Source organism: Symphalangus syndactylus, chromosome 17 (assembly GCF_028878055.3).
Source record: "Symphalangus syndactylus isolate Jambi chromosome 17, NHGRI_mSymSyn1-v2.1_pri, whole genome shotgun sequence".
NCBI classification, from domain to species: Eukaryota; Metazoa; Chordata; class Mammalia; order Primates; family Hylobatidae; genus Symphalangus; species Symphalangus syndactylus.
This window is the reverse complement of record NC_072439.2, coordinates 13,981,737-13,997,091: the sequence shown is the minus strand read 5'-3', so window position 1 is coordinate 13,997,091 and position 15,355 is coordinate 13,981,737. Positions and strand designations below refer to the sequence as shown.

Sequence of the window (15,355 nt, the reverse complement as noted above, 5' to 3'; positions counted from 1 at the left end):
CTGTTTTTTTTTGTTTTTGTTTTTTTTTTAGGTGGAGTCTCGCTCTCACCCAGGCTGGAGTGCAGTGGCGCCATCTCGGCTCACTGAAAGCTCCGCCTCCCGGGTTCACGCCATTCTCCTGCCTCAGCCTCCCAAGTAGCTGGGACTACAGGTGCCCACTACCATGCCCAGCTAATTTTTTTGTATTTTTAGTAGAGACGGGGTTTCACCATGTTAGCCAGGATGGTCTCGATCTCCTGAGGTCTTGAACCCCTGACCTCAGGTGATCCGCCTGCCTCAGCCTCCCAAAGTGCTAGGATTACGGGCCTGAGCCATTGTGCTCGGCCTGTAGAATCTTTTTTTTGTTTGAGACAGAGTCTACCCCTGTTGCCCAGGCTGGAGTGCAGTGGTGCGATCTTGGCTCACTGTAACCTCCACCTCCCTGGTTCAAGCAATTCTCTGCCTCAGCCTCCCCAGCAGCTGGGATTACAGGTGCCCGCCACCACGCCCAGCTAATTTTCGTGTTTTTAGTAGAGACGGGTCTCACCATCTTGGCCAGGCTGGTCTTGAACTTCTGACTTTAGGTGATCTGCCTGCCTCAGCCTCCCAAAGTGCAGGGATTACAGGCGTGAGACACTGCGCCAGCCTGGAATCTTTTAAAGTGAACAATATGAACCTTCTTCGAGTAGGCAGTTCCATTTCTGGCTGTCTGTTCTGAAGAGGTATTTGCCCACATTCATAAGGAAACACCCACGAGGAGGTTTGTCATGACACTGTGTTCAGCAGCAACATTATGGGGAACGAACCCAATATCCCCAGTAGGGGAAGGCTGAACTCTGGCATAAATAATGGAATTCCAGCCGGGTGTGGTGGCTCAGGCCTGGAATCCCAGCATACTGGGAGGCCAAGGTAGGAGGTTTGAGGCCAGGAGTTCGAGACCAGCCTGGGCAACATAGCGAGACTCCTTCTCTACAAAAAAATTAAAAAATAAAAAAATCAGGCAGGTGTGGTGGCTCTGCCTCTAGTCCCAGCTACTTGGGAGGCTGAGGTGGGAGGATCACTTGAGCCCGGGAGATTGAGGCTGCAGTGAGCTGTGACTGTACCACTACACTCCAGCCTTGGTGAGAGGCCAAGATCCTGCCTGAAAAAGGGGGAGGGGGGTGGGGAGCTAGGCCCAGGAGAGGAACTGTGGCATGTCCCTGTAAACCCAGGACTTTGGGGGGCTGAGGCAGGAGGGTTCATTGAGGACAGGAGGTCGAGTCCAGACTGGGCAACATGGCCAGACCCTGTTTCTCAATTCGTTTTTTTTTTCTAAAGAAAGAAACGTGGGGCACGGTGGCTCACGCGTGTAATCCCAGCACTTTGGGAGGCCAAGGGGGGCAGATCACCTGAGGTCAGGAGTTCGAGATCAGCCTGGTCAACATGGTGAAACCCCATCTCTACTAAAAATACAAAAATTAGCCGGGCGTGGTGGCGGGCAAGCCCAGATGGTAAGCCTGGGGACACTCAGGCGACAACTAAGTATAAATATCTGGGCTCATGCCTGTTACAGTGGCTCATGCCTGTGACCCCAGCACTTTGTGAGGCCGAGGCAGGAGGATCACTTGAGCTCATGAGTTCGAGATCAGCCTGGGCAACATGGTGAAACCCAGTCTCTACTAAATATACAAAAAGTTAGCCAGGAATGGTGGCACACACCTGAGGTCTCAGCGACTCGCGAGGCTGAGGTGGGAGGATCACGTGAGCTCGGAGGTTCAAGGCTGCAGTGAGTCAAGAACACGCTACCGCACTCCAGCCTGGGCAACAGAGTGAGATCGTGTCTCAGAAAACAAACAAACCTCTGTGGGATGACCCTCGAATTGTGCTAACAGAGCCTTGTCCTGGGGTCTCCTCATCAGACTCTGGGAGAGAGAAGGGGCCCGGGCGGTCGGCAGATTTCCTTTTATTGGTTCCAGACAGTTTGTGGAAGGAAGAGATGGGGCCATCTAGAGGCCGGCGGGCTCGCCCAGTGCCCCAAACACCGCCACCCTGAAGTAGTGTTGGAAGCTGCTCCAGGGATGTTGCAGCCCTAAGCATAGTGACAGGTGGGGGCAGGAGCAGCAGGGGTCCCCGAGGTGCTGAGAGGCTGGTGAGGGCAGAGAGAAGCGACCTCCTGGGGCTGTGGCCCCTGTTGGCCCTATGTGCTTGGAGCATGCTGGCGCGTGTCTGTCGGGTCTCCGGTCACGCCAAGGCCTCCTGCCCTGACCACCAGCAACGCCGGCCTCGACGTGGCTGAAGCTGGACGTGTGACCTTGACCCAGTGAGGGGGTCCTAGGAGGGCTCAGTTGCTGCCGTTGCTGTCGTCACTGTCCAGGTACGCACCCAGCTGGCTCAGGGAGGACGCGCCAGGCGTCGGGGGTGCAGGGTGGGCCTCCTTCTTGCTCTGCGGGGCTCCTGGGGGGAGAGCGAGAGTTAGCTCATCTCAGCTCCAGAGCAGATGGGCCAGGGACAAGGTCTGGAGCATGGGGCCGGCCACCTCTGCAGGTTTGCGAGGCCCAGAGGCGACAGCATGTGAATGACCTGGCCTTTCTGGATGGCACCTGATGGGACCCCTTGTAGATTTACATCTGCACGCCCGGGACTCAACAGCTCCGCTTCTGAACAATGGCCAACGCAAACCCTGCCCAGGCAGGCAACGTGCGCTGCCAAGAATGGAAATGGCGCAAAGTTCAAATCCAGTCACTGTGGACTTAATCGCCTTAGCAAAAATCATACTAAGGCAATTAAGAGGGGCAGATTCTACGCCCGGCTGTGAAAGCCACTCTGACTCTCGGTCTTTTCCTCTGACAAATGGGATGATTTTTTTTTTTTTTTTGAGATGGAGTCTCACTCTGTCACCCAGGCTGGAGTGCAGTGGCGCGATCTTGGCTCAGTGCAACCTCTGCTTCCCAGATTCAAGAAATTCTCCTGCCTCAGCCTCCCAAGTAGCTAGGATTACGGGCACCCACCACCATGCCCGGCAAATTTTAGTAGAGATGGGGTTTCACCATGTTGGCCAGGCTGGTCTTGAACTCCTGACCTCAAGTGATCCACCGGTCTTGGCCTCCCAAAGTGCTAGGATTATAGGTGTAAGCCACTGCACCCAGCCAAATGGCATAATTTTTTACCAGCACTGATAAAAATGTCTCAAATGTCTCAAAGGCTCGCCGTGTGCCAGGATCAGGATCTACTCAAGTGCCACCGCTCACGGAATCAACCCAAACCCAGGGGCTGACCCTATCTACGTGAGGTAGGTTCCCTTGGCTGCATTTTACAGGATAGGACACTGAGGCCCCGCTGGGGGGAAAGTCCCTTGGCCAAGGCCATAGGACAAGCAGGTATGGGTGTGGGGAATCTGCCCCCGGGCTGCTCGGCTCCGAATTCTGGTCTTAACCACCAGGCAACGCTGACGCCACCCCAAATCTCCATCCCCCGGGGCTGGAGGTGTGGGGCTTTCCTCCCTACAGAGCACCAGGTATGTGACAACAGAGACACACATGCCGTACAGACAGCCCCGGAGGTGGGACGGGGGATCTGGGCATCTGCTGACAGTGAAGGCTGCGCAGGGAAGCACGGATTCAACATTTATTTTACACACTCCCACGTGACTTGGGCTTTAAAAGCAAGCACTGGCTCCTTTTGTAATTAAAAGACAAAAAGAGGCCAGCCGCAGTGGCTCATGCCTGTAATCCCAGCATTTTGGGAGGCCGAGGTGAGTGGATCACCTGAGGTCGGGAGTTCCAGACCTCATGACCAACATGGAAAAATCCCATCTCTACTAACAATACAAAAATTGAGCCGGGCATGGTGCTGTAGTCTCAGCTACTCGGGAGGCTGAGGCACAGAACTGCTTGAACCCGGGAGGCAGAGGTTATAGTGAGCCGAGATGGCGCCACTGCACTCCAGCCTGGGCAACAGAGCAAGACTCTGCCTCAAAAAAAAAAAAAAAAAGACAAAAAGAAGCTGCCTGCCTTCTCTGCTCACTCCACTAATTGGTCCTGTGGGGGTCACAGGCTGCCCCCCACCTACCCCATGAAGGCTCTATAATTGCACAGGGAGCGCTGCCGCCACCTAGAGGCCACTATAGAAACCGGGCCAGGCTCTGGGAAATCTGTGACCTTACCTGGGGCGGGGGCCGCCTGAGGCTGCCCGTTGCTGCAGTCTGGGTCAGCCTTTGCCTTCTTCACCACGACCAGCCTCGACAGTGGGGGCCGGCTGCCCAGGCTGCCAACGCTCTGCTCCCAGACCTCCACCTTCCTCTTGGGTTTTGGGGCCTGCAGGTGATGGGGACACGTGTGGGGGTCTGGCCCGGATCCAGGGCCCAGTCTGGCCCCTCTGCCCCAACCCCTGCTCACTGCCCCATGCCCACTCTTCCACTGCTGCGCTGACCACCTTCCTCCTCTGCTCTAAACTCCTCTATGGCTCCCCACTGCCCTAGGCTTGGCACTCAAGGTCTCTGCCCATTCCCCATTCCACATAGCCTGTCCTGGCACTTACCTGAATCACACCGTGGCTTCTCATCTCCACGCCTTTACCTATGCTATTCCCTTCACCAAGGATGCCCCCTTTTCCATGCACTCACTTGGTGAACTCCTACTCAGCCTTCAATACCCAACACAAGACACCCCTCCTCTGAGAAGCCCATCATGGTGCAAGCTCATATGCAGGCTGCATGTCCACGCTCACAGTGCCCTCTGCTGGCTGTTATAACTCTCTCCCCAACTCTGCTGTGAGCTCCTGTCTTCCGCACTTCTGGCTCTGCGGTGCCACAAACAGTTCCTGGCACAAGGTGCTCAATGTACTTGAGAGAACAAGTGAAAATGGAGGAAGCCGCCTTGAGAAAGAGTTAGGGGCAGGTAGAAAAGACCTCCAGCTCCTTAATTGCAAAAGAAGGTACCCTTTAATCTATTTTATTTATTAAAAAAATTTTTTTTGGGGGGAAGGTCTCACTCTATTGCTCAGGCTGGAGTGCAGTGGTGTAATCATAGCTCACTGCAGCCTCGAACTCCTGGGCTCAAGCGATTCTCCTGCCTCAGCCTCCTGCAGGTGCACGCCACCATGCCAGGCTAACATTTTTAATTTTTGTAGAGACGGGATCTCGCTATGTTTCCCAGGCTGGTCTTGAACTCCTGGCTCAAGCGATCCTCCTGTCTCAGCGTCCCAAAGAGCTGGGATGACAGGCGTGAGCCACTGCATCTGGCCTCTTTAATCTGTTTTACGTTTAAATAGAGGAAGTGGTAACCACTGGGTTAAGGAAGTCCCAGTGGGTGCTCTGCCCTCACAGAGCTCACCGTGTGGGGAGGGAGAGGGACAAGGAGACCAACACCCAGGACAACATCCATCTGGGTGAGAGAGAAGGCAGGGTGCGTGAGCTTGAACTGTGAGGATAAGCTTCTCAGAGGAAGGGTGTCTTGCATTGGGTATTGAAGGGTGAGTAGGAGTTCACCAAGCGAGTGCGTGGAAAAGGGGGCATCCCAGGTAAGGGGAATGGCATGGGTAAAGGCGTGATGAGAAGCCACAGTGTGATTCAGGAAGTGCCAGGGCAGGCTATGTGGGATGGAGAATGGGCAGAGACCTTGAGTGCCAAGCCGAAGGTGTGAGCGGCAGCCACTGCTAAGGCGTTGGAGAGGCCTCCTTAAAGTTGTGGCTCTGGGCTGGGCGCGGTGGCTCACGCCTCTAATCCAGGCACTTTGGGAGGCCAGGGTGGATCACGAGGTCAGATCGAGACCATCCCAGCTAACACGGTGAAACCCCATCTCTACTATGAATACAAGAAATTAGCCAGGCTTGGTAGTACATGCCTGTAGTCCCAGCTACTCAGGAGACTGAGGCAGGAGAATTGCTTGAACTTGGGAGGCGGACGTTGCAGTGAGCCGAGATCACACCACTGCACTCCAGGTTGGGTGACAGGGCGAGACTCCATCTCAAAAAAAAAAAAAAAAAAAAAAAAGTCTTGGCTCTGGGCTGATGTCAAAATGAGGAAAGGGCACAGATGGCCAGGTGCAGTGGCACACACCTGTAATCCCAACACTTTGGGAGGCCGAGGCGGGTGGACCCATTGAGGTCAGGAGTTCGAGACCAGCCTGGTCAACACGGTGAAACCCTGTCTCTTTATAAATAAAAAGAAAATACAAAACTTAGCCAGGTGTGGTAGCACATGCCTGTAAACCCAGCTACTCAGGAGGCTAAGGCAGGACAATTGCTTCAGCCTGGGAGTTGGAGGTTGCAGTGAGCTGAGACTGTGCCACTGTTCTCCAGCCTGGGCGAAAGAATGAGACCGTCTCAAAAAAAAAGTTACCTAGGTTAGTTCCCAAACCTGTTTCTACAGGTGGTACTCATCATCATTAAACTAAACTAAGGATTGGGAGGCCAAGGCGGGAGGACTGCTTGAGGATAGGAGTTTGAGACCAGCCTGGACAACATACAGACTTGTCTCTAAGAAAAAAAAAGAAGAAAATTAAAAATTAGTTGGCTGTGGTGGCATGCACCTGTGCTCCCAGCTACTTGAGAGGCTGAGGTGGGAGGATCATTTGAACCCAGGAGTTGGAGGCTGCAGTGAGTTGTGATCGCATCACTGCACTCCAGCCTGGGTGACAGAGCAAGACCTGCTTTCTAAAATAAAAATAAAATAAACCAAGAAAATGCAAGTGTGGAGATATTCCTTCCTATAAAAGTTAGGGTGAAGGTTTGAAAAGTCTTGATGAAGGTGAATCATGTAAAACCAAATAAAACACCTGCTATCAAATCAGGTACAGGCACAAGACTGAGGGAGTAAATCATAAAAGGTTGGACTGCTTTCAAAGTAGCTTTACTCTGTTGATTCATTTAAAAAAAAAAAAAGAGGAAGTTGTAGACAATGAATTCTGGGAGTGGTTTATGAGAGAACCACAGTGTGAGAACTCTAATCAGGGGATACAGCTTCAAAGAAAGTGTCTTTTAGAAAAATGTCTTGGGGCCAGACATGGTGGCTGATGTCTGTAATCCCTATGCCTTTAGAGGCCAAGGCAGGAGAACTGCTTGAGGCCAGGAGCATGAGACCAGCCTGGGCAACACAGCAAGACAGGATCTCTGCAAAAATAATTCGAAAAATTAGGGGCCAGGTGCAGTGGCTCACGCCTGTAATCCCAGCACTTTGGGCGGCCGAGGCAGGTGAATCATCTGAGGTCAGGAGTTCTAGATCAGCCTGGCCAACATGATGAAACCCCATCTCTACTAAAAATACAAAAATTAGCCAGGCATGGTGGCAGGTGCCTGTAATCCTAGCTACTTGGAAAGCTGAGGCAGGAGAGTCGCTTGAACCCGGGGGCGAAGGTTGCAGTGAGCCGAGATCGCACCACTGCACTCCAGGCTGGGCAACAAGAGTGAAACTGTCTCAAAAAAAAAAAAAAAAGAAGAAAGAAAAGAAAAATTAGCCAGGCGTGGTGGTGCGTGCCCGTGGTCCCAGCTGCTCAGGAGACTGAGGTGGGAGGACTGCTTGAGGCCAGGAGGTTGAGGCTGCAGTGAGCTGGGATTGCATCACTGCACTCCAGCCTGGGCAACAGAGCAAGACCCTGTGTCAAACAAACAAACAAACAAACAAAAACAAAAAAGGAAGAAAGAACGATCGTTTCTTTCTTTTTTTTTTTTTTTTTTGAGACGGAGTCTCACTCTGTCGCCCAGGCTGGAGGGCAGTGGCGCGATCTCCACTCATTGCAAGCTCCACCTCCCAGATTCACACCATTCTCCTGCCTCAGCCTCCTGAGTGGCTGGGACTACAGGCACGCACCACCACACCTGGCTAATTTTTTGTATTTTTAGTAGAGGCGGGGTTTCACCGTGTTAGCCAGGATGGTCTCGATGTCCTGACCTCGCGATCCGCCCGCCTCGGCCTCCCAAAGTGCTGGGATTACAGGCGTGAGCCACTGCGCCCAGCCGAGAACAACTGTTTCTGCGTGTCTGTGTTATTGGTTTATGAGCCCCTACTTTTACCACCTTCTTCAATGAACAAACCAGAGTGGCTGAGGCCACCTTGGATGAGTCAGCTGTGGTGGAAAATGCTGGTCATCCGCCAAAACTCCTTCCTCCTTTCTTTTTTTTTTTTTTTTTTTTTTTTGAGATAGAGTCTCACTCTGTTGCCCAGGCTGGAGGGCAATGGCACAATCTCGGCTCACTGCAACCTCTGCCTCCCAGGTTCAAGCGATTCTCCTGCCTCAGCCTCCCGAGTAACTGGGATTACAGGCGTGCACCACCATGTCTGACTAATTTTTGTATTTTCAGTAGAGACAGGGTTTCTCCATGTTGGTCAGGCTGGTCTCGAACTCCTGACCTCAGACGATCCACCTGCCTTGGCCTCCCAAAGTGCTGGGATTATAGCACTTTGAGCCACGGCGCCCGGCCTCCCTTCGTTCTAGTTAGCAGCACAGACAGGCACGGACCAGCTGGAGGATGCAACTCACAGTTTCCTTCACCACCAGATGGGCCCTGTGACTATGCTGCGGCCTCTGGCATGAGAAGAACTGAGGTGGGCTGCATCTGAGGCTGGGTAGTCCTCCACACACTTTTTGCCTTCCCACAGCCAGACCCTGAAGGTGCTCTGAGCCAGCTGTGACCACAGCGCAGGAAGCCGTGCTCCAGGAGAAGGAAGGAGCCTGAATCCCTGAATGGCTCCATGGAGCAGAGCTGCCCGAAGTCCTAGACTGTCAGCCCAGGGCTACTATGTGACTGAGAAATAAATTCCTATGTTCTTTCTTTACATTCTCTTATTTCGGCAGCTTAAACAGGGGTTGGCGAATTACAGACCCATAGGCCTGCCACCGGTTTTAGTAAATTAAGTATTTTTTTTTTTTTGAGACAGAGTCTCCCTCTGTCGCCCAGGCTGGGGTGCAGTGGCACCATCTTGGCTCGGTGCAACCTCCGCCTCCCGGGTTCAAGCGATTCTCCCGCCTCAGCCTTCTGAGTAGCTGGGATTACAAGCGTAAGCCACTGCACTCGGCCTTAATTTTTGTTTATTTTAGACAGAGTCTCACTCTTGCTCAGGCTGGAGTTCAGTGATACTGATACAGCTCACTGCAGCCTTGACCTTCTGGGCTCAAGCGGTCCTCCTGCCTCAGTCTCTCAAGTAGCTGGGACCAAAGACATGCACCACCACCCATAACTAATTTTTGTAATTTTGTAAAGAAGGGGTCTCACTTTGTTGCCCAGGCTGGTCTCAAACTCCTGGCCTCAAGCAATCCTCCCGCCTTGGCATCCCAAAATGCTGAGATTACAGGCATGAGCCACTGCACCCAGCCTATAAATAAGCTTTATTGGCACCAGGCAACGCCCACTTATTTACACCTGATCACTGTTGTTTTGGGCTATAGCCACAGAGTGGAGGAGTTAGGATGCAGACTGGCCTTTTAAGAAAAAGTCAAGCTCTGGCCAGGCACTGTGGCTCACGCCTGTAATCCCAGCACTTTGGGAGGCCGAGGCGGGCAGATCATGAGGTCAAGAGATTGAGACCATCCTGCCCAACATGGTGAAACCCCATCTCTACTAAAAATACAAAACATTAGCCAGGCGTGGTGGCGCGTGCCTGTAGTCCCAGCTACTCGGGAGGCTGAGGCAGGAGAATCGCTTGAACCTGGGAGGCAGACGTTGCAGTGAGCCAAGATCGTGCCACTGCACCCCAGGCCTGGCGACAGAGCGAGACTCCGTCTCAAAAAAAAAAACAAAAAACAACCACAAAACAAAACAAAAATAAAAACAAAAGAAAAAGTTAAGCTGATCCGTGGCTTCAGTTGTCCCTAGTTCACCTGGGAGCCCCCGGGACTCAGGCAGCCCGCCTCACCTCGTCCAGGATGGCGGTGGGGTTGGGCCGACCGGCTGGCTTCAGGGGTGCGGGAGCAGCCTCATCCTCTGAGTCGGAGTCCTCCAGCAGTCTTCGCTTTCTGGCTTCCTCCAACAGGGCCCTGTGGGATGGAAGATGGGAACTTGGATGTGCTCTGTTTGGGGAACAGTGCCTGGGATGTACCTGCTGGGGTGGCGAGGGGCCTGGGTGCCTGGAGACCTCTTCCTGCCCTCGGTGAGCAGGGGTGGGAGGGAGTAGGGGGAGCACAGGTTACTTTTTTTTTTTTTAAGAGACAAAGTCTCACCCTGTCACCCAGGGAGGGTGAAGTGGCACAATCATAGCTCACTGCAACCTCAACCTCCTGGGCTCAAGAGATCCTCCCCACTCAGCTTCCTGAGTAGCTGGGTCCACAGGCATGTGTCCCTATGCCTCGTTAAATTTTATTTCATTTTATTTTTGAGACAGAGTCTCGCTCTGTTGCCCAGGCTGGAGCACAGTGGTGCAATCTTGGCTCACTGCAACCCCCACCTCCCAGGTTGAAGCGATTCTCCTGCCTCAGCTTCCCAAGTAGCTGGGATTACAGGTGCCTGCCACCACACCCGGCTAATTTTTGTATTTTTTTTTTTTTCTTTTTTGAGACGGAATCTTTTTTTTTTTTTTTTTTTTTTTTGAGACGGAGTCTTGCTCTGTCGCCCAGGCTGGAGTGCAGTGGCACGATCTCAGCTCACTGCAAGCTCTGCCTCCCGGGTTCACGCCATTCTCCTGCCTCAGCCTCCCGCGTAGCTGGGAGTACAGGCGCCCGCCATCCCACCCGGCTAATTTTTTTTGTATTTTTTTAGTAGAGATGGGGTTTCACCATGTTAGCCAGGATGGTCTCGATCTCCTGACCTTGTGATCCGCCCACCTTGGCCTCCCAAAGTGCTGGGATTACAGGCTTGAGCCACCGTGCCCGAGATGGAATCTTTGTTGCCCAGCCTGGAGTGCAGTGGCATGATCTTGGCTCACTGCAACCTCCGCCTCCTGGGTTCAAGCGATTCTCCAGCCTCAGCCTACCGAGTAGCTAGGACTACAGGCATCCACCACCGTGTCCAGCGAATTTTTGTATTTTTAGTAGAAGCGGGGTTTCGCCATCTTGGCCAGGCCCGTCTCTAATTCTGGGAGTGGTTTATGCGAGAATCACAGTGTGAGAACTCTAATCAGGGGATACAGCTTCAAAGAAAATGTCTTTTAGAAAAATGTCTCGGGGCCAGACATGGTGGCTGATGTCTGTAATCCCTATGCCTTTAGAGGCCAAGGCAGGAGAACTCCCTGAGGCCAGGAGCATGAGACCAGCCTGGGCAACACAGCAAGATGGCATCTCTGCAAAAAGAATTTGAAAAATTAGGGGCCTACATCCCCTTACCTGGGATGCCCTCTTTTCTAAGCACTTGCTTGGTGAACTCCTATTCGCCCTTCAATACCCAATGCAAGACGCCCTTCCTCTGAGAAGCTCATCCTCACAATTGAAGCTCACGCACCCTGGCTTCTCTCTCACCCAGGTGGATGTTGTCCTGGGTATTGGTCTCCTTGTCCCTCTCCCTCCCCGCACGGTGAGCTCTGTGAGAGCAGAGCACCCAATGGGACTTCCTTAACCCAGTGGTTACCACTTCCGCTATTTAAACATAAAACAGATTAAAGAGGCCAGATGCAGTGGCTCACGCCTGTCATCCCAGCTCTTTGGGACGCTGAGACAGGGGGATCGCTTGAGCCAGGAGTTCGAGACCAGCCTGGGCAACATAGCGAGATGCTGTCTCTACAAAAATTAAATATGTGAGCTAGGACTACAGGCATGCACCACTGTGTCCAGCTAATTTTTCTATTTGTAGTAGAGGCAGGGTTTTGCCATCTTGGCCAGGCTGGTCTCGAACTCCTGACCTCAGGTGATCCGCCCGCTTCGGCCTCCCAAAGTGCTGGGATTATAGGTGTGAGCCACCGACCACACCCAGTCTACTTTTTAATTTTAATTTTTTTTTTAGAAGGAATCTTGCTCTGTCGCCCAGGCTGGAGTTCAGCGGCACCATCTCGGCTCACTGTAACCTCCGCCTCCTGGGTTCAGGCAATTCTCCTATCTCAGCCTCTGGAGCAGCTGGACTTACAGGCATCTGCCACCATGCCCAGCTAATTTGTTTCTGTATTTTTATTATTATTTTTTTTTTTTGAGACAGAGTCTTGCTCTGTGTCCCAGCTGGAGTGCAGTGGCATGATCTCAGCTCACTGCAACATCCGCCTCCCGGGTTCAAGCAATTCTCTGCCTCAGCCTCCGAGTAGCTGGGATTACAGGCGCTCGCCACCACGCCCAGCTAATTTTTTTGTATTTTTAGTAGAGACAGGGTTTCACCATCTCGGCCAGGCTGGTCTTGAACTCCTGACCTTGTGATCCACCCGCCTCGGCCTCCCAAAGTGCTGGGATTACAGGCGTGAGCCACCGCGCCCAGCCTGTTTCTGTATTTTTAGTACAGATGGGGTTTCACCATGCTGGCCAGGCTGGTCTCAAATTCCTGACCTCAGGTGATCCACCTGCCTCGGCCTCCCACAGTGCAGGATGGGAGGCGGGAGACCTCGCGCTCGGACCCTTCTACTTTTCTACATTAACTCCTCCGTGTCCACCGAGGGCAGTGGTGTGCTTAAGGCCTGGATGCCGGAACCAGCCTGTCTGGATGGAGCCTGGAGGGTAACCTTGGTGGGGCTCATGCCTGGACCTCCCTGGACCTCAGTCCCCTCCACGATGAAGATCACACGGACCCCCAGGGCTGTGTGGGTAGTGAGGTTAGAGCCACGCCCAGCGCCTGGAAGGCGCAGGATGAACGCAGGCTCCCAACACTGTTCTGCATGGTATCGCTGATCTGCACACCCGTCAGGCACTGACGAGGAATCTAACATAAACCAAAACCTGCTGGAAGCCCTGGGGACACAGGAGAGGCCACCACGTCCCTGTCCTTACAGCTCAGATTCTAAAGGAGGGAGGGGAGATGAGGCACCAGGAAAGGAGGGGATCAGCACGCAGGCTCAGAGGTGGTCGGCGTCAAAGGCATTCACCAGCCAACCACAGGGGTTCACACCTGTCATCCAGCACTTCGGGAGACTGAGGCAGGAGGATTGCTTGAAGCCAGGAGTTCAAAACCAGCCTGGCCAACATAGCAAGGTCCTGTCTGTACAGAAATAAAAACAATTAGCTGGGCATGGTGATGTGTCCCTGTGGTCCCAGCTACCCAGAAGGCTGAGGCAGGAGGATCGCTTGAGCCCAGGAGATGGAGGCTACAGTGAGCTATGACTGCACCACTGCCCTCCAGCCTGGCGACAGAGCAAAAGCCTGCCTCAACGAAAAAGAAAAGCGTCGGCCGGGCGCGGTGGCTCACGCCTGCAATCCCAGCACTTTGGGAGGCCGAGGCGGGCGGATCACAGGGTCAGGAGATCGAGACTAGCCTGGCTAACATGGTGAAACCCCGTCTCTACTAAAAAATACAAAAAATTAGCCGGGCGTGGTGGCGGGCGCCTGTAGTCCCAGCTACTCTGGAGGCTGAGGCAGGAGAATGGTGTGAACCCCGGAGGCGGAGCTTGCAGTGAGCCGAGATCACACCACTGCACTCCAGCCTGGGCGGCAGAGGTACACTCCATCTCAAAAAAAAATAAAAAAAAGAAAAAAATAAAAAGAAAAGCGTTCACCCAGGAGGCCTGAGGCTGTGTCCTCAGAAAGCAGCTGGTGAGGGCGGCCCTTGGTGGGTGTCTGGGAGCCTGTGCTGGGGGCCTCACACCCTCATGGATGGGACGGGCTCTGGGGCCTCAGCTGTTCCTGCAAACACCATGGTTGATGCATGACCCCTGCTTTCCTCTGGAGTCTGGAATCCCAGCACGGGCCAGGCAGCGGGGGCTGTGGGACCAGGACCCATAGGAACCCCACGCTGGGTCTCTAGGAGCTTCCCTAGTGATGGCACCTCTCTCAAGTCCTCCAGGCTGGTGCTAGGGGATGAGGCGTGTCCTGTGAAGCTCCACCAGGAGAGGATCTGGAAGGCCTGGCCCCCGACACACCACACATGCCTTTTCCCTTTGCTGAATCTGCTGTGTCCTCTCGCTGTGACAAACGGCAGCCATGCGGGCGACCATGTGCTGAGTCACAGTGCCCGGCAGTAGCCTGGGACCCCCGAGACAGACGCCGCAAGGGAGAAAGTGAGATGGGCGGTGGAAAAGGGGTCCCTGCAAAGGCGACACTCCAGAGAGCGGGGGAAGGGTCTGGGGCAGAGGCAGTGCCTGCCAGTGCAGAGGCTGCGGGGTGGGGGTGGGTTGGGCCGGCCCTGACTCACGCAGTCTCCTGCTCGTCCTCCTCCTGCTCCTGTCTCCGCCGCTCCTCCTCCGACAGGCGGTGCTGCCGCAGCATGGCCTCGAAGTCCACGTGCGCCTGCCGCTGGTTCAGGTCTTTCAGCTCCTGGAGGTTCTCCAGCACCTCCATCTCCAGCTTGGAGTCCTTGGTCCGGTTCTCTAGCACCTGGCGGGCGCGGGGCGGCGGGGCTGAGTGCATGGGGATCACACCCCAGGGCAAACCCTGTCTGGCCTCAGGGGCCTCCGTGGGCCATGGGAGGAACCCCTACCCCCATGTTTCCATCCTGCTCAGGGAACCCCCTGCCCATGCCCAGCACTGTGTCCATTTCACAGGTGAGAACACTCAGGTCTGGGGAGGGGAAAGTGACCACATGGGGCTGGGCAGTGGTGGAGCCAGGATCTGAGCCCCGGGGCAGGGTGGGGTGGAAAGAGGCCGGCTCTGGACTCAGGTGGCCTGGATTTCCAGCCTGGTGCCATCTTTCAGTAAGAATAATAAGGAAAAATTTGGCCAGGCGCGGTGGCTCACGTCTGTAATCCCAGCATTTTGAGAGGCCGGGGTGAGCAGATCACCCCGGGGTGAGCAGATCACCTGAGGTCAGGAGTTTGAGACCAGCCTGGCCAACATGGTGAAACCCTGTCTCTACTAAAAATACAGGCTGCGTGTTATGGGTCACGCCTGTAATCCCAGCACTTTGGGAGGCCGAGGCAGACGGATCACTTGAGGTCAGGAGTTCGAGACCAGCCTGGCCAACATGAAACCCCATCTCTACTAAAAATACAAAAATTAGCCAGGTGTAGTGGCATGTGCCTGTAATCCCAGCTACTTGGGAGGCTGAGGCAGGAGAATTGCTTGAACCCGGGAGGCAGAGGTTGCAGTGAGCCAAGATTGTACCACTGCACTCCAACCTGGGTGACAGAGTGAGACTCCATCTCAAAAAAATAAATAAATAAAAATAAAAGTAAAAACACAAAAATTAACCAGGCGTGGTAGCACACACCTGTAATCCCAGCTACTTGGGAGGCTGAGGCAGAAGAATCACTTGAACCCGGGAGGCAGAGGTTGCAGTGAGCTGAGATTGTGCCAATGCATTCCAGCCTGGGTGACTGAGCAAGACTGTATCTCAAAAATAATAAGGAAAAATTGTAAAAGACAACCTGAGCACTTACTGTACACCAGGCCCTGGGCTAAGACGTTTC

General features: G+C 53.9%; 1 protein-coding gene across 2 annotated transcripts in view; it reads right to left on the bottom strand.

Annotated features, from left to right (window-relative positions):
* Positions 1 to 15,355, bottom strand: part of YJU2 (YJU2 splicing factor homolog) — a 28,859-nt gene that overhangs the window by 3,489 nt on the left and 10,015 nt on the right. The window contains exons 5-8 of one of the 2 annotated variants that reach the window (XM_055250484.1): positions 14,143 to 14,324; positions 9,806 to 9,926; positions 4,121 to 4,271; positions 1,906 to 2,412 (exon numbers count right to left, since the gene is read on the bottom strand). In XM_055250484.1, coding sequence (XP_055106459.1) covers positions 2,300 to 2,412; positions 4,121 to 4,271; positions 9,806 to 9,926; positions 14,143 to 14,324 — 567 coding nt within the window. In that variant the 3' untranslated portion in view covers positions 1,906 to 2,299. Of the gene's footprint in view, positions 1 to 1,905; positions 2,413 to 4,120; positions 4,272 to 9,805; positions 9,927 to 14,142; positions 14,325 to 15,355 lie in introns of those variants that run through there. The other variant, XM_055250485.2, reaches the window with a different exon arrangement.